Raw genomic sequence first — 18,003 nt, forward strand, 5'->3', positions numbered from 1 at the left:
TACAGGTTACAACATTGGTACCATATTCAGCAATGCCCTTTTTATAAAAAAGGTTTTTTTTTTAAATAAAAGCTGGCTTTGCTTGGAATTTTTAGTTTCTTACGTGGTAGGAACCTCAATTGGGAAAGTATTTTAATTCCTGGGACAGTAAGTTTCCTTGACGATTATGTTCAATCTTTTCTTCACTTTCAAGATGTTGCAGCACTTTATGTGACATTTACTTAAAATCTGGACAAGTTAATATTTATTATTTTGGTATGTGACATTTCAGAAAGTTGAGACTTAATTGAAGGAGAATCTATTGTCATGTGCGTGGTGTACTTAAAAATATTGGTCTGATTGTGAGGGTAAAGATTTTGATGTTTTCCCAACTGGTGTGCTCAGATGGAGTAAGTTACTCTGCATTCCTAACAAATGAAAGAGTGGCCCTGGACGGCATCGGGTTTATAAGTTAGCTAGAGTGGAGTGTCATGAAAGGGAGAGAAAGTCTAGTCTAAGAGGGTATTGATGCTGACTCAGGCAGTGTTACTGTGGCCTTAACTAGCCTAGACCTTGAATGATTATTACTAAGGACGTCTTTCCTCACCTGAGAGCAGCAACAAAAAGATTGTCAGACGTGGAGTGGAAAGCTTAGTCGCTGGTGACGGGACTGTGTATTTCCATTTTGAATTCCTTTATTAACCCTAGACCAGATGTGCACTTAATGGAGGTCCAGGGACCAAACTTGGTTACTCTACAGCCAGCCTAGTATTTACTTTTTGTGTTTGGTTCTTCAGGTTGAGTCAAGAAGTAATAAGGTGACCGAGAACAGTTGAAGTAAGTTCATTTTTAAAACCTTAGGTTCGGTTGGGCTTACTTGTAGAAGAAGTTAAACCACAGTTTTATCTTGTTTTGAAAGCACTCCCAACTGGTAATAACATATTTTTAATATTGATCATTTAGTGTCTGCACAGGGGATTCTATTAATTTGAAACTTCATGACAGCTTCTAAGACACTTTCTAAGCAGTTATTTTAAGTGAGGATTTCAGTGGTAAGAGTCCAAGCTGAAGAATAAAATGAGCATTTGTTTCCTGTACCCCTTACTCTTGGGTAAGGAGTCAGTATTGGCTTAACAAGTTGCTGGAGTTTGAGCTGTGTGGTTTGCTTTTGTTTAGCCCAAAGTACACTAACACGATTTAAGATTTTTCTTGATTACTCACGGCCAGCTTTATGAGCATCAGTTATTTCTGCGTTGAGATTAATGACGCATTTAAGAAGTGTGGGCAGAGTCCTGGTGGAGTGTAACTTTTTAAAGTCAAGGGCTCTTTTGAGCCCTAAAGCTGTGGAAACTCCCCAAGAAAAAGCAAGTAGCCCTGAAACTTGCATGTCATTTCAGGGATTCGCTGGATACTTTTAAATGTATCCTGGCTTCCAGTTTAGTGTTTAAATTCTGGTGACTTCTTTTTATGATTTCTGTCTGATCCTTTTATATCACTGTTAACCACGAACTGTAGTTAAAATGCCTGTCTAGAACAGTCATTTTTCTGCTTGTTGGTTATTGGCTTGAAAATCAGATAAGAAGCTTGTTAGAAGTTTTTATAACTTAGTGTACACTGGCCCCAAGTAGGAGCCTCAGGGGTTTTCCTTTGAGAAAAATTCATGGGTTTCTAGACTTGGCCTTTATTTAAGTTGCTCAGAGCGCTCCTCCCCACTGCCCCCTTTCCCCTTTTGATTCTTGCCTGTTCTGTTTAAGGACTTCTTAAGGACTGAGAGTGTCTGATCTTTCAACTTTGTGAGTGTTAAGGTATTTGTCATTTGCCCTGGACCTGGTAATTGATTCACATGTCACTGAACATGTATAATGCTGGTTTATAAATATCATTCCGCCAGTCTGTTGATTTATAGCAGGGATCAGTAAACTGTTTTTGTAAAGGGCCAAATAGTAAATATAAGTCAATATTTTAGGCATTGTGGGCCTAATGGTCTCTGTTACAACTGTTCAGCTCCGCTGTTGTCTGTATGAAAGCAATCAGTGGGCAAAAGGTAAAGGAACAAACTTGGCTTTGTTCCCGTAAAACTTTATTTACAGACAGTGAAATTTGAATTTTGTGTCATTTCCATGTGTCATGAAATGCTCTTTTATCCCCCAACCCCCACCGCCATTAAATATGTGCAAACCATTCTTAGCTCAGGGACCAGACAAAAACAGCCTGTGGACCTTTGATTTATAGTGAGACATAGGCTCACCTGGTCACCAGATCATTTCTGTTGGGGCTGAGCTCCTTTTCTGGTAGGAACCTGAAATAATAAGTTGAAATCAGAAGTTCGTTTGATAAATATGGAGGGAGTCGGCTAGTCTGAGGGCTTGCGGCTCTTACGTCTTTGGTTCCAAGATCATTCCCTTTGAGGACCTGGTCTGTAACGTGACCCTGGGTACCTAGGAAGGCACACCCTCCAAGGCTACCCCCCCCCACCCCCCCGACCTGTGTAACGGAATCTGCTTATCAATGGGTTTCCTGCTGAGGGAGAAAACCTCACCGCAAGTGGTGTAGGTGTCACACCAATCAAAACCAATCAGAAGTTGGTGCGTGCTGCTCAGAGGATGCACTCCAGTGATGGTGTTAAGGGAACTGCTAACTAGCACACTTCTTCCAGCCCCACCTTCTGTGTGCGCATGGCATTTGAAACCACCTTCACGTCCGCTTCCCAGGAAACCATGTTTCCATTTCCAGGTTAACAGACTGTTGGTCACTGATTTCGGCTTAGCTATCTGCTGCCTGATGGTACACGGTGCATGTCCTTAATCTTCTAGGTAACTTGTTTCCAAATCTCAGCAGGCGCCCAGGAGGGGGAAGCCCAAGGTCCAGGCACACAGGTGCCCGCCCACGTTGGGAAAGGCCTGATCTTTGGTTCGTTTGGCGCCTGACTTTGCCCTAGATGTGTCTGCGTCTTTCCTCATGCGGTTTAACCTCTCTGGAATTCAATGGACTTGTCTTTAAAATTCGGAAAGGTAGGTTAGATAAATGATCTGAAATGTTGTTGAGCCTGCAGTTAGGACTTTATGGTCTTCTTTGGGGAAGATTTCCTGTAGACACAGTCCATGGGGTGAGACTCTTCAGCTCTAAACCCGGAGAATACTCGCCAGTTCTTGCTGCAAGGTTTGAGACCATCTTGCTTTCTGTGATCATCATAAAAAGACTTGTACATTGGGATGAAATGTTTGTTTTCATATGTAACTCAGATGATGGGTAAATGCAGTTTTTGTTAAGTGGGCCATCTAGGTCTTCTAATACACACATAGGGGAGTTCCCTTCTCTCTCTCTCTCTCTCTCTCTCTCTCTCTCTCTCTCTCTCTCTCTTTTAAACAGTACTTTAATTTTTTTTGGTGACTTAACATTGTTAGTGGTAACTGATAGTTTCTGACAACCGGCTATAATCAAGGAACAAAGTTCCTCAAGCAGCTGCATTTCAATCTGTGCACAGTGTAATTGTCATTAGCTGGTTGAGTCTGGTTTCTGCAGAAGCTGCTTTGTGTATCCTGTATAAGAACATCTGGTTTGAGCATTTAAAAATCTTTTAAAATTCCCCTGTAGACACTTTGCATTTATTGACTTATTCTTCCAAGGGTAGAATAAGGGGTTGTAGACGCCTTCCAATCCTTAGCCTAACGTTGGTTCATTCAGAAACCATCTCCTGTCAACACCTGGTTTCTCTAAAGTGTTATTTTCAGTGAACTCGCCTTTCTCTCTCTCTCTCTCTCTCTCTCTCTCTCTGTTATAGATTAGAACTCAGTTCAGAGACTACAACACAAGGGAACACAAACTTCTGATTTTAGTGAACTATTTCAGAAAATACTTTATTTTCATATATTCTGAAGAGATTGATTTTACTTTTCCTTGGTAAATGGTCAAAAAAAGTGTGAAAGGAGGAATAGGACTTGTAGGGCAAACAAGTCTTCATGTCTCATGAGTTCTGACTGAGAGGCAGCACTGTGTGTGTTAAGGAGGGTTCTGAAGTCATGTCTGTGCTTGTGGAAAAGAATGACCTCACATGGGTGGAGGAAATGGCGTGTTTCGTCGCCATCTCTGGAACATAGCTTTTTAATTTTTGTTTATTTTTACCAAAATAGTACTACTCTTGAAATGGATAGGAAGTTGAGTATTTATTCTTTAAAGGTAGTTTATTCCCTAGTTTCCTTGTCTGGGTTAGTTTTTCTGTTCTTACATATAGTATATCTAGTGACCTGCTGCTGGCATTGGTCATTCTTCTGTTTGAAAACTTTTGCTTTTTAAAATAATGAATGAGTGATAATAGCATTTTACAGTATTTATCTTACTACCTTTTCTAATTTTTTTCCATCTTTGCTGTTCCATCAGGTATTCTTTTGAAGCAAGACCAGCCTTTGATGCCCATCTCAGGAAGGAGGTGGAATATAGTGTATTGATGGCTGCTCATTTTAGGCTGGTGCTTTGCATGGGGCCAGGAAGCTGTCCCCCATGGCCTCCTATATATGGTGAGGAGCAGAGAAGAAATGTTTTGGATTTTAAATCTTTACTATTGTAAGTGTAGTACGGCATCATAGTAAAAAATTAAAATTGCATAAAAGGTGTAAAGAGAAGTAAAAGTTCCCAGTCCATTCTGTCTGGACACTTTGGTCTCATTTCTCAGAGATAAACACTGTTAACCTTTATGTACTTGCAGAAATTTTTCATGATTATGCAAGCAATTGGTGCATGTATTCTCTTCCCTCCCTTTTATATATAAATGGGCCTGTATTTCAGGGTTTTCTTTTTCTTTTTCCTGCAGTTTGCCTGTGTTTTTTTTTTTTTTCTCCTTAATACGTCTTTGGCCCCTTTCCATATCTGTGCATGTAGATCTAACAGAAAGGAATTCTGAGTAGATGGAAGTGGGGACAGAAGCTCAAGATTGGAGCCCGGGGTGACTGACTGCCTTTATTGTTTGGGTGTGAACTCATTTACTCCCCTGTCAAGGGAAGTTTAAAAAAATAACATTCCAAATATGAATGATTGGAATGTTTTGTTGTAGCTGCTTTTCAGTTTCTGACTCTAATTGAGTCAGCAATTACATACAGAGACCTGGGAGTGGTTTAATAGATTGTTTTAGGGCTCACAAGCACGCATTGGATTATTTATAAATTGGCAAATGGTTGCTGCTTGTGATTCATTTCTACTCGAATTTATGAATTCCTTAAAATCTTGAAAAATGCCTTTATTGACTTTTGAAGTCTGAGTTTAAAAATAATTTGTAAAGAATTTACAGTGAACTAGTGTGATACAACACTCAGGCTTTATTAATGATATTCATAGGAATACATATTGTAGTTATGATTGGTCAGTTCTTAAAATCTTTTTTTGGGGAGAGGTGGTTATTTGTTGCTAAATAAATTCTTTTCAGCTGAATATTTTCAAGTGTGATGCCTTTGCAAAGGCTTACTTTTTTATAGTAGCTTAGGCAGCAATTTTCTTTGAACACATTTTGAGGTATAACATTATAAAGGACACATTTCAGAAAGTTCCATTTTGTGGGGGGAGGAGTTGATATATTTAGGTAAGATTAAAGCTTTAACACTTCAGATCTAAGCAGTTTGTTTAGTTAATCTATGACTGGTTTTTTTGACCAGATAAAAAAAACTCTTTGGTTAAAGTAAGAAATCTGGATTTGAATTACAGTCACATGAGTAATTTTAGCCTTTTTGTGGGCATATGAATTAGATAAGGTTGACAATTTGAAAACTTTCTACCTAGACAATTAATGTTTGCTTTAAAAACAGCTGGATTTTCTTCCCATTCACTTAGGGACAGGAAATTACTGTGAAGTATAGGTACTTTGTTACATTGGGTTCCCTCTACTCCATAGGGATCAAGAGGGTGACCTATTAAGAAAATGTAAATCTTTTTTCACGAAAGGGTATATGATCAATACCTTAGGAATCATAGTATTTAAAAACAGTATTCAAATTGCGTGAACGTAGCAAACAGACAGAAATGAGTGGTTCCTTACAAGATACTTCTTACATAAGGCCCCTCGGTGTCTGAACATACATTCTTCACTGTACATTGTTATGTTGTACATTTTCTGAATACATTTGTAAGTATAGTACATTGAAGTGTTAGATGACTAACTTTCATAGACAATGGAAGGACACCAGTAAATTTAAAAATCATGTAGTGGAAGTTCCTCCACTACATTATTAAAGGTCGATTAGATATTAAAGTGGAAGCCACTCAAGTTCTGTAAAGCCAAGTGAGCAGAGCATACAGTTTATGCGTGGGAATTCATCATCTAAAGGTTATTTTAATACGTAGCACTCCGTTAGTCGACACACAGAGAACAAGTAGGTAGAGGTCTTTAATTGAGTACCTTCTAGAACTTTTTGAGAGTGAAATACATATGAAAACGTAGTGGATAAAATTGATGTTTTGAGGAAGAAACCAGCCTTTCTGTGTATGAGCCATAAGATAATTAAAATCACTAGGGTATAATTCTTATTACAGCTGTAGAGTTTATGGCCTGATAAATGGTCCTGTTCCAGCACAGAGATTAATTCTAGTAACTGGACAGTTTCTTTTTCCTCACATGGGTCCCTCAGTTCCCAGGAATAGCATTGCATAAACATCCTCAAATTCTTAATCATCTTATTCTTTTGTACAAGCCCTTATCTCCTTGTCCCTGAGGTCATTTCTCATTCTTTCTTGGTTAGAAGTACATACCAGTCGTGCCTCCCTGGGACCACACCCAGGTCACTAAACTTGATCACTTGCAAATTCCTGAGCCACACTGGGGATGGATTCCTTCAGCTAATGGCTGCTCTTAGTGCATGCTGGTTTTTGTCCCCCGTTTCAGTCCAAGGAATCTTCAATTTCAAGGTTTTGAGGTCCCGAGCTATCTCATGTGCATATCCCAGGTCCTGCCATAGTCTGTGCATGGTACTGCTGTGACCTCATAGCAGGGTCACACTGAAGCTGCTTGTCCAGTTATTTGCTTACTGCGTCGCCCCGTGTGCCGTTCCACGTCCCGTTCACCACATCTCTCACCTAACTCTGTGCAATTTTAATTGAATTGCTGTGTTAGCTAATCCACTGCATTTTAACCCATGTGACAGAAAGGGCTGAAGGAGCGCACTCGGTGTGTCATCTAAATAGGGGGATTGGGCAGCGGGTGGGGAGGGGTATGTGCTTCCCCAGGAGGTAGGTGGTGGGTGCTGAGCGGCCACCACAGCTGCACAGCTGGCTGGGGGGGAGAACAGGGCAAGGAGCAGCACGAGCAGAGGGTGGAAACAGAAAGGGGGTGTTTTCAAGGGCAGAGGCCGGGTCCACCCGAGGCCAGCTGGTGGTGGGGCTGGTCAGGACAGAGGCTTGGGCAGAGCTGAAGAGCCGGGGGCAGAAAACCTCTGTGTTCCGGGTGGTCCCGTTTGTAGGTTGGAACAGAGGGAGAGAGTCACTTAGGGAATATCTTGATGAAGTCACCTTGTAGGGAGGATTGACTTTCAACAATTAGAAGGGGTAAGAAATTATAGGCATGGAGAACAGGGTGGTGCTGAAAGCAGTGTACGTATCGGTGGTTGAGGACAAACCTGCAGGTCAGTGGGGGATGTGAAACGGTCACACAGCACCGACAGCCTTGGCAGTTGGATGTAAGGTGAGAAGGGATGTATACTAGTAAAGAAATGAGCAAACAGTAAGACTCTGAATGTGAAGATGCTGCTCGGAGTCGTACTGTAGTGGTTTATAAATACATACAGTGGTAAGTATTACAGTGTTAAGTATTACAGTGCTTTGCCCAGAATGCTGTGCTGCCTCTCTGGTCACCTCCCCGTGGCTCTTCTGCACTCTGCTCAGAATCCTGCCCTGGCTCCATCCACCTGCCCCCATAGAGCCTTGTGTTGACCACTGTCAGGCACTAATCCTGTGAGTTCCTGTGACTTCACACCGCAGCTCCCTGAGGTCCGGGACGCACTGCCGTTTCCCTCAGCACCACCTGATCCGTAGCCGAGGTGTTCACATGTTTGTGGGATGCATCTTCTTGTGCTGTCTCTAGAGAGTTTCAAGTAGCCTTTCAGTTCATTATTACTGGAGACTCTTATACCCACATCATGGTTGCCCTCGTCCTAAAGAGCCATCCAGAGGAGGGAAGAGGAGGGCCCTGTGCTTTCCTGGGTGGCCTGTCCTGCAGATGTTCGCAGCATGCAGCCGCTTTGGTGTGTTTCCCAAACATAGTAACAAGGACTTTGGTTTTGTGACATGAGTAACCCAGGTGAGGTAAAGCTGCCTCAGGTGAAATCTGAAGTACCTGGGAGCCACAGAGCAGGAAGTGTGTGTGCTAACCCCCGTGTCCCCACGGGGGTGCGGGGGAGGGATTGTGGGGGCTTCCGGAGAAGGTCAGTGCAGCGTTCTCAGCCTCTCTCACTCAGAGTCTTCGTGCCTGAAAATGGAATTCATTGGAAGGAAAATACCATTTTTACTCTTTATTTGCATAATTTTGCTTGAGTATTGATGTGTGTTTGGGAGCATCATTCCACTTGGGTCAATGCCTGGCATTTTTCATTTAGCGACCTGAAGAAAGTGCTTTCTCTGGGAGTTGTGTTTGAGAGCTAGGAGGAATAATCAAAAAGGTTCTTTGTTTTCAAAGCTCTTCCTTCTGCTTAGGTAAATTTAAGTTGTCCAGATCAATGAAGGTGTAATCAGCATTTGATTCCTTGTAGCTAGGGAGTGTTTTATGGGCTTTTTCAGGCGCCCACTTCTCCCCGTCGTTCCTGCACCCGCTCAGAAGGTGGGAGCTGCATTCTTCGTGTTGTGTCTGGCACCACGCTGTTGCTCGTGAGGGATTCCTCTGGGGGTAGCTCTCTATCTATGTATTTGTTCACTCGTAACACAGGCTTTGGGAGCAGCAGCTGTTGGCATGAAGGTTCTTGTGCTTCCCCTTCTCCTTGCACTGCCTCGTGGTGGGTCCAGAGGGGAGCAGAGGTGCCCTCTCTAGAAGCCTGGGGACCCTCTCACTGTGAGCACGTGGTGTACCCATCGACAGAACATGGGGGACAGTCATTTCAAGTGCACGTGACTGGACCACAGGTGTTTGGGCCATGGGAGTTTTTGACTAGAGTGAGCCTGTTCCAGGCTGAGTTGCAGGTAATGGGTATTAAGAGTTGGGGCTGAATGGGGCTCTGAGAAGAGGGCTGGGTGGGTCTTAGGGCTGTGCCCCTGCCCCACAGTGTGAAGCCCTCGCCCGTGATGAGACAGCTCCTGACCCAGGTCCGGACTCAGGGCCTGGCTCTGCCTTGGTAAATTCTTTTAATGTTTTTTGAAGAATCAGTTGGCAAATAAACACCCACAAACCTTAACGGGGTGAGTGTCTCAGAAAGAAAATATAAAATATTGGAATTACAGAGTAGGGGCTTGAATATTCGAATGAATCAGACAGGTCTGTTTTGTAGGTGGGAACAGACTGCACTGTATGATGTGTTTTCTGCCTGTTTGGTCTGCTCTTTCACAGGTCCATTTAGAGCGGAGCTCAGGCTTTTAATTCGTCTTGTTCTAGCACAGTGGTTCTCCACACCATCCCCACGTGCCCCGCTCTTAGAAATATACCACGTTCTGATACTGTGGATTCCAGTGAGGGAGATCGGCTTGTACTCTTCTGAGGGGCTGGGTTGAAAGAAACCCTCCTCCTTCATTGGGAATCATCGCTCTGCTGTAAGAGCAGGGCGCTAAAGATATGTCAGAATGATCAATACTTTTATTTTGGGAGATCTTTTTTGGATTTGTTTAGAGAGTTGCCCTCTGTCACTATTATCGTGAGTTCTTGAGTTCAGTGACTGGCCGTCAGTCCCCACGCACTGAGCTCTTTCCTAAATGCAGTCTTTCTCTTACCTGGTGGGCTGGAGTCCTGTTACCACCAGCTCCCTGGGTACAAGCCGCCTTCTTAGTCTGCCCAGTTAGACTGGACTCCTGGAAGGAGTTGGGATGAGGTGGTGAAACTGGATTTGTTGAGAAGCTTCCTGCCCTCAGTGTGACCTTGGGCAAGTCGCACTGAAACCTTTTTTGGCTTCAGTTTCCTAAGAGTAAAGAAGAAGGGTCCACCTCAGAATTACAGACTCGTTGTGGTCCCTTCCTATTCTAGTCTTAAATTGCCGAGGGGTTGGAGATGGCTCCAGGAGGCCTTTGCAGTCCCATTACCCCATTTGTTTTGTTCCTAGAATCTAGGTTATTCGGCTTTTAGGGCTATTTCAGTAAAATTTGCCTGAGAAGCATAATCGTGCCTGGTGCAGTGTAAATAGTCATACCTGCAGGCCCCCACCCGGCACAGAGTAGTAGCCTGTCCGTTAGGAAGCCCCGGCTTGTCCCTGGGCTTTGCCTGCCCTGCTTGCTGCCTGTCAGCCCAAGGACTCCTGGAGTAGTTGTCGTGATGCTGTCACCACAGTGAGAGAGGAACCTGGAACCTCTGGGAGACCTACTGAAACACGACTGCTCTGCCCCTCCCCCTTGTTTTTCAACCTATTCTGTTAATGATTGCACCTAATTATGTATCTTTGGGCTTTTCAGTGTTTACCATTCCAATGCTGCTTGAAGCCAATTGTTTGCCTTTGTGTGCTGTGAAGCCGGGGCTGCCATCTGAAGCACAACTTGATGATAGTGTGTTATCATCCTGGGTTAAGTGCTGTCTCATTGCTTTGCAGGCTGCCTGCTGTTTCCCGGGGAGATCATGAAACGAGGTCGCCTTCCCAGCAGCAGTGAGGAGTCTGACGACAACGGCAGTAAGTCCTGCTTTCTTGTCCTTGGAGCCGGCCGGGGTTTGGGGTTTGGGTCTGTGCAGAAGCAGGATTGTTGGATGCAACGCTTTAAATAGCTGAGGCCCTTCGCGTGTCAGGCCGGTCGGAGAAACACACCTGCGTGGGGTACTGACTGCGGGTCTGCACGCGGATGTCTGCGGGCGGCTGACCGCGCGCGGGCTTTCCTCAGGCTTCCTGGGTGTTATCCGAGGATGAGTAATCCAGTGCCAGACGTCATCTGTGTGTCTGTTTTTCCTAAACATCATTTATGGCACTTCACTATTGCTCCTTATGAAAAGAAACTTAATCGAAGCCAGTAAATTATTAACTAGTTGAACACGATCCAGAGAGGGATTGAGGACGGCCTCGTGTGAGGGGAAACACAGCCGGGACAGGTTTTTAGCAGGTGGCCAGCCAGTGAGTGCTCTTCACTCGATTTTACCATGACCACTGCCTGCATATCCACGCTCTGGCATCCTCGTGTTTTCACAGTGCAGCTGAGAACCAGAAGTTAGCTGGCTTCCAGGCAGTGAAAATAAAGGTGACACAGTGCCTGTGTCTTGAGAAGCTGACAGACTGCTCGGAGAGCCCCCCCCTCAGATAACAAGGACGTTTCGTACCTAGCGCAGTGCTTTACATTATAGGTTAAACCCGGAAAACCTTGAAAGAATGCTTGTTCTACCGTGTGACGGCAAAGGTGTCAGGCCTGCTTTCAAGGAACTGTCTTAGGTAGATACATGTGTAAGCTCCAGCTCTGGTAGAAAGTCTTGACAGCAATGGAGATGGCTTTGCCCTGTGCAGACGGAAGTACATGTAGGCACGGATTCACAGGAGTGGAGACCAAGGGAGCCTAGGAAGGAGCCGAAAGTTGGGCAGGTCACGAAGCATGAAAGAGTTTTTAGGCAAGCAGGGTTGTGTTCGTTTCCTGGTCTCCAAGTTTTCAGCAGATTAAAAGCTGTAAATTAAGAAGCAAGGCTTTGCTGCCGTGGGTACCCACACTGATAGGTGGAAACAGAACGCAAACACGGTATTTTGGTTGCAGCTTTGGGTTCAGGCATGGAACAGTGGGAAGTAGCATTGGTGGCTGTGGGAGGAGTGGCGAGTGTTTGGGGGTACAGCTGACGGTAGCTATGATCAGATCAGGAAGGCCTGGGATGCAGGAGCTGAGGGGGTTTGGGGGCAGACAGTGGGGGCGCAGTTTGGCACAGGGAGGAGTGAACTGGGCGAGGGAAGGAGAGACTCCGGAGCGTGGGCTCCAGAGGGAGAGAGCAAGGGGCCTGGCCCAAGTGCAGGCAGTAAAACCCGTCAGAGCCTCCGGATGCTTCCCGAACTTACCGCCTGTCACTTCACGGCCTTTACTACCTGTTTTCTCTAATATTTGCTTAGAATTTTTACTCCTTGAGGCAAAAGCATGCTCAGGTCATTCTTTTCTGCCCCTATCAGACTGTCCTCAGGAGTTGTAAGTACCCAACAAATGTCTGCTGCTTGCACAAGTACACAGTTGTGTCCTGCAGCAATTTAAAAAAAAATCTCGCTCTTCAGTGTCAGAGTTAATGAAAAGAAAGTTTTGTGAACTGCCTCTTCATGCTAGTAATGCCCAGTAGGAGGCTACGAGTCCCATGTGAGTGTTTCTTCTGGGCAACAGGTTCGCGCTCACTGTTCCCCTCACTGCCCCAGTTCTTTCTTGGGGGAGCTGGGTGAGAAGAGGTTCTCCTGTTCTCTCGGATTTAGAGCCTTCCCCTTTCTGGACTACTGCTGCCCAGTAGGGTGGAAGTGTTCTAATCGAGTGTAATCGAGGAACTGAACTTTTAAGTTTTATTTAATTTTCATTAATTAGAATTTAAATTGCCACGTGTGGTTAGTAACACCATGTTGGCTAGTGCAGTTCTGGGCCGGGGCCCAGTCTAGTCCTCAGCTGTCCAGAGGCCCCTAAAAGCCCCAAAGTCCCCTGGATGAGTCAGCTCAGGCTGCCCTAACGAGCACCGCAGACTGATGGTTTAAACAACACATACTTATTTTCTCACAGGTCTGGTGGCTGGAAGGAAGTTCAAGATCTAGGTGTAGGCAGGTTTACTCTTTTTGAAGCCTCCGTCCTTGGCTTGCAGACGGCTGCCTTCTGGCTGTGTCCTCGCAGGGTGTTTCATCTGTGCCTATACTCCCCTGGTCTCTTCTTCCAAGGACCTCAGTGAGACTGGGTTGGGGTCCACCCAGATGACCTCATGTAACTTAATCGCCTCTTTCAAGGCTCCGTCTCCAAATACATCACATTATGAGGCACTGGGGCTTCAACATGAATTTTGGGGGATACAGTACAGCCCATAGCGGCCCTAGAAGACGAAATTCTTCATGTAAACATGCATTCCCCCCGCCAACTCTGGTAAGGAAGGAAGGAAGAAGACAGCATCCAAAGTTCCATGAAAAGTATGTCCTTCGGAAGTCACCTAATTCGTGATGGGCCGTCGTCTTCCTCCTGGTACTCATGTCCAGGTGGGCGGCGGAGGAGAAAGGCGAATATTTGTAGGGTGCTGAGGGATTAACTCAGACAGACCGCAAATCGGGGTTCTCCCTGCCCCTAGGCCAGATCTGGAAATCCGATGCTGCTGGTGGAGGACGCTGGTAGCTGGCAGTAGACGGCACGCGGGCCGTCGTCTGTCATGCAGCTGGTTCAGTAGAAAGCACGTGTTGATGCTTTATGTGCTGTCCATCCAGGCCTAATGATTTAGTAGTTACGGTGGATGATGGTATTCGTAAGAACCTTGGAATGCCGAGACCTAATGTATAAAATTGTGCACATATCCATGCCTTCCCATTTTCTCCGAGGGCAGCTGCTTCCCCCTGTTGGCCTCTTCTTCCAGACATCCTGTTTGCTTCGCAGGCCCATGGGGTGAGTGGGGTGCCTTCTGCCCCTGAAATCAGGTCCCTAGAACTGGGCCAGTCCTCAGCCAGGTCTGGACACTACGGACGCCCTGCATGTAAGAAGGGCTGGGTCTGAGCACTGGCGGCTCCCAGCATCTCCAGCCTGCAGCCCTGACAGGATTTTGGCAGCTGCTCCCACCCCCACGCAGAGCATGTCCAAGTGGAGGAGAGGCAGCTGCAGACGTCAGCGTGGGGCCACAGTGGGGCCCCAGCACGGCTGCAGCCATGCCTGGGCTCTCCGGCCTCCAGGGCTGAGCCCTTTGCTTAGTTTCCTGGCCTGGTCCAGGGAGCACCGGTGTGCTACTTACCGTCAGGGAAGGATGAGCATTTTCCGTGCCAGTGCAAGCCCTCATCCAGCGGCAGTCGTAGCTGTGGACGCCTTGTCCAGATGCCCTGGAGGGCCAGCCCTGCATTTGGATGGAGTAGCGTTGGGTGTTTGCAGGCCACATCTATAATTGCTGGGCTTCTGGGACTCGGTGGCCCAGCCGATCTCTGAAGTTACACATTGTGCCCGGGTGTGGCCAGAGAAGCAAGCCCTTCACTTCCTGCTTCCCTGCCCAGGACTCTGTCCCTAGGGGTTTCTACACATGTGGGAAAGGGGTCCACCACCTATTTTCAGTATTTCCAAAACCTAAAGCAGATTGCATTTTATCTTTAATAAAGCTCCAGAGGCTTATTAAAAAAACATTATGTCCTTGCTTTTGGCAGGAATTATATATCATTGCTTATCTCAGACCAATTAACAGCTCTGATTAGCATTCTTACATTTTTTTCTGTAAAAGTAAGACAAGCATTAAATAGTACGTAATGAATACTGGTCATTTGGCAATGTTTTTCAAAACATGGGGGATTTTGCCAGGATAAGGGACCAAATGTAAATGGTGTTTGGTTTTTTGGTTGTTTTAAAATGTGGCGACTCTCAAAGACCCAGAGGGAAATCGGTTCATATGCTTTCCTCAGAGACAGAGAAGTGTCCTGCTACTTCAGTTTTTCTTAGGGTCATGAAGCAGGGCTTCCTTTTCCTGCTGAATGTCCTACTTTCAGGGCTGTGTTGACCCCCCCCCCCCCTTGGGAAGCTGGGGGGGTGTGGCTCTGAGGGTCTGGAGCCAGGCACCCGGTGGGGGGGCCCTGCTCCCCTGTTGTCCACACCTATCCAGGCCCCTACACACTTCTGTCTCCTCCAGTTCTCCAGCGGAGCTTGGCTCCACCTCCTGTCTTAGCGAGAGGGAAAAAAGAGAGCTGAGTCAAATTCAAACCTAATTTGGCCCCTGGTAATGCAGGTCAGTGGGTGGCACCCACGAAGCTATGTGGGCACTTTTGTTTTCTCAGGCTCTCCCCAGCTTACAGAATAATATTGAAGAGAGATCGATATTTTTAGTGGCTAACATATACTTTCTGCTTACACCCCCTTCGTGTCTTACTGCATTTAGTGGATTCCCTTCTTTTTCTTCTAATAACTTGTCTTCATTTTCTTATGTTTGGCTGGCTATGCTTGGCTACCTCCATGCAAGTCTTGGGTGGTTTCTCTTTTGCATAAAAGTGAACTCTGCCTCGGTTCTGTTTCTGTTCGACTGTACCTTTAGTTCACTCCTTCCCCCATCAGTTGCATCTGGGGATACACCAAGGAGTTGCGTAGGAATTCTTGAAACATGGGGATTTTGGCCCGAATGTTGCAGAACGCGTATGGTACCCATGTCTCCTCAAGGCACCTGGGTGGCTTGGCCCCGTGTCAAATCCAGCTTGTGCCTTGACTTGGACATTGGTGAGCATAGTGCCATCTTGGGCTTGGGAGCAACAGCCTGGACTCACCTGTGGCCCTGGGTTTGGACCTCAGCAGGAGTGCTGTACGGCTGACACCTTTGTGTGTCAGTTGATAGAAGGTCCCACTGTATTTAAGTCGAAACATTGCTAGGCCTGTTCTTCGTGTGTGTTGTGCTTTTGTAATTTTGAAGGTGGAAGTGAGTAGGACCACGGAGCTGAGCCGCGCCAGGATGGAAGAGCTGTGGGAGGTGAAGGGCCAGCCCCCGATGGAAACGTGCTTGTGTCGGAGGCTCGTCTGCTATCATGCAGTTAAAGCGAGTAGCCAGTCACCACGTTCAATTTGCTGAGTTTTGGGTGGGAATGTCCATAGCGCTGCTTTACTTGCACCGGGTAGCCTGGCCCTGATGTAACCCGCTGGGCGCGTCTCAGGGCCGCACTGTCCATGATGCCGGCTGGCCTGCGGGGCTCTCTGCTCCCTGGTCCTTCATGTAAACATGCATTCCCCCCGCCAACTCTGGTAAGGAAGGAAGGAAGAAGACAGCATCCAAAGTTCCATGAAAAGTCTTACTTTGTTAAGCTGGTTTAACACCCCAGGAGACACCTGCATATTATTTTTTATTGTGTAAAGCATGGTCTGAGACACACGAGATGTGCCACTTGGTCAGTGGTGAGGTTCTTCCGTCATTTGCATTTTGTGGTGGTGTGAACACCCACACCGCCGCTTGAGTCTAATTTCTGAACTTTTCGTGTGCCGTGCAATCTGGGAGGCTTAAAACACAGGAGCTAAATGTGGGAGGTATGTGCAATCGGTATTAGATTTGCTCTTGAGGTTTTTCCTTGTTTTAGATGTAGGGCAAGATAGCATGGTTATTTTTAATATTTCAAAGGAGCCTGTTCGAGATACCTGCATAATAGGACCGGAGAGCAGGGTTCGGAGGGGCCCCGTGCTCCCAGCGCTGCCTTCTGTGGGCGCTTCATACTTATTAGTGGAAACCAGGATATTAAAACAAAACACAGCATTCTTTTCTATTTATTCTTTTCAGTGTTTAATACGGAATAGTTGTTACTCAAACAACATATGAGTCAAGAATTTTTAAAGTTGCCTAAATTTGTCACTAGAGTGGACTTAATTTTAGGTAATAACATCTTCTGTGTGAGCAATAAAATAATTATAGACATTATTACCAAATTAGAGTTCCCAACTCCTCTCCTGAACACACAAAAAAAATAAAATTTTACCTGTGACATTCCTAATTTAGTTTGTCATTAAATGTTAGCATTCTGAAAACAAAAACAAAATGTAGCACCAACCCATTGTGATCTCAGCACATGGTTTGTAAGAGCTATCCAGTGGCTGGTGTTCGCTGTAGCAGAAATCGCTGTCTCCCAGTCCTTTTGTTGTTTGATTTTCTTACCCACTACCCAACATACTTCCAAGAAAGTGTTCCATAACATACCTTTTTTAAAAAAAATTGGAAAGGAAGGTGGATTATTCTTGCTTGGATAATATTCTGGGAGCTTCCTGACCGTCTGGGAAGCGTCCAGAGGGCATGGCTGTGGGGAGACTGGTGTAGGAATGTCGGGACACCTGCTCTGAGTGTTTTACCTGTGCACTTCCTGGGACTGGTGCTGTAGCAACAGTTGCACACTAAGCAGGAGGACCCCCCACCCCCGTCTGTCTGTACATGTGTTGTTGCCTCATTTTCCTTGAGCTCAGCATCCTGTTCTTCTGGTAGGTTGAGCAGGAGTGTGTCCCCGGTACCTGCCGCCTTCCGCCCTTGAGGTACAGTGACGGTTCTCGTTGACCCTGACTGTCCTGAACAAAGACACTGTATTTTTGTCTACTTTTCAAAAAAAGTTTTGTTGAGAATCCACTGTGTGCGCAACGCTGTATGTTGTCAGTAGTCACCTGTGTCTTGTACAAATGGCTCTTGATGTGCTTTCTGATATGAGTGAGTAAATGAGCAAGAAGGGGTCACGGGCAACAGGAGATACCCGCTGCTGGGCCGGGAAGGATCGCGTCTAGGTTTTACACAAACCACCTGTGTAAACTCAGATGAGCATTTTCTCTTTATTAGTGGATAATAGAAAATCATCGGTTATTCTGTGCACACATTAAAAGTGTATGCTGTAATACGTTTTAATGTGTTCACACTTGTGAAATCAGAAAACTCAAGATAGTGCTTCCTCCCACCTTTCCCCAGTCAACAGCGGACCTTCTTTTTGTCACTGTAGATGAGTTTATACTTTCCAGGGGTTTTTAGAAATGGAATAATACAACATGTACTCTTTTTGTCTGGCTTCCTCAGTCCACCTAGTTATTCCAGAATCACGCACGTTGCACGCAGCGATGGCTCTCCCTGTCTCGTCGGGGGGTAGGCTAGTGTTCCTTGTAAGGGGGGTGTGCCACCGTTTATTCAGTCTGTGTTGCTGATGTTCGGGTTGTTTCTGGTTTTGGGCTTTATAATTAAGCTAAGAGCATTTCTTATGTCAGTGATCATTTAAACTTAGGTTATCCCCCAGTCTCCCTTTCTGGAAAGTGACTTTAATAGGATTAATT

At 45.7% G+C, this 18,003-nt stretch overlaps 1 protein-coding gene across 8 annotated transcripts in view; it reads left to right on the forward strand.

Annotated features, from left to right (window-relative positions):
• The window catches only part of JADE1 (jade family PHD finger 1), a 237,739-nt gene that overhangs the window by 189,209 nt on the left and 30,527 nt on the right, over positions 1–18,003 (forward strand). For all 8 annotated transcript variants that reach the window (XM_033134981.1, XM_033134980.1, XM_033134977.1 and 5 more), the window contains one exon: positions 10,674–10,751. In XM_033134981.1, coding sequence (XP_032990872.1) covers positions 10,700–10,751 — 52 coding nt within the window. In that variant the 5' untranslated portion in view covers positions 10,674–10,699. The remainder of the gene's footprint in view (positions 1–10,673; positions 10,752–18,003) is intronic.

Source organism: Rhinolophus ferrumequinum, chromosome 18 (assembly GCF_004115265.2).
Source record: "Rhinolophus ferrumequinum isolate MPI-CBG mRhiFer1 chromosome 18, mRhiFer1_v1.p, whole genome shotgun sequence".
NCBI lineage: Eukaryota > Metazoa > Chordata > Mammalia > Chiroptera > Rhinolophidae > Rhinolophus > Rhinolophus ferrumequinum.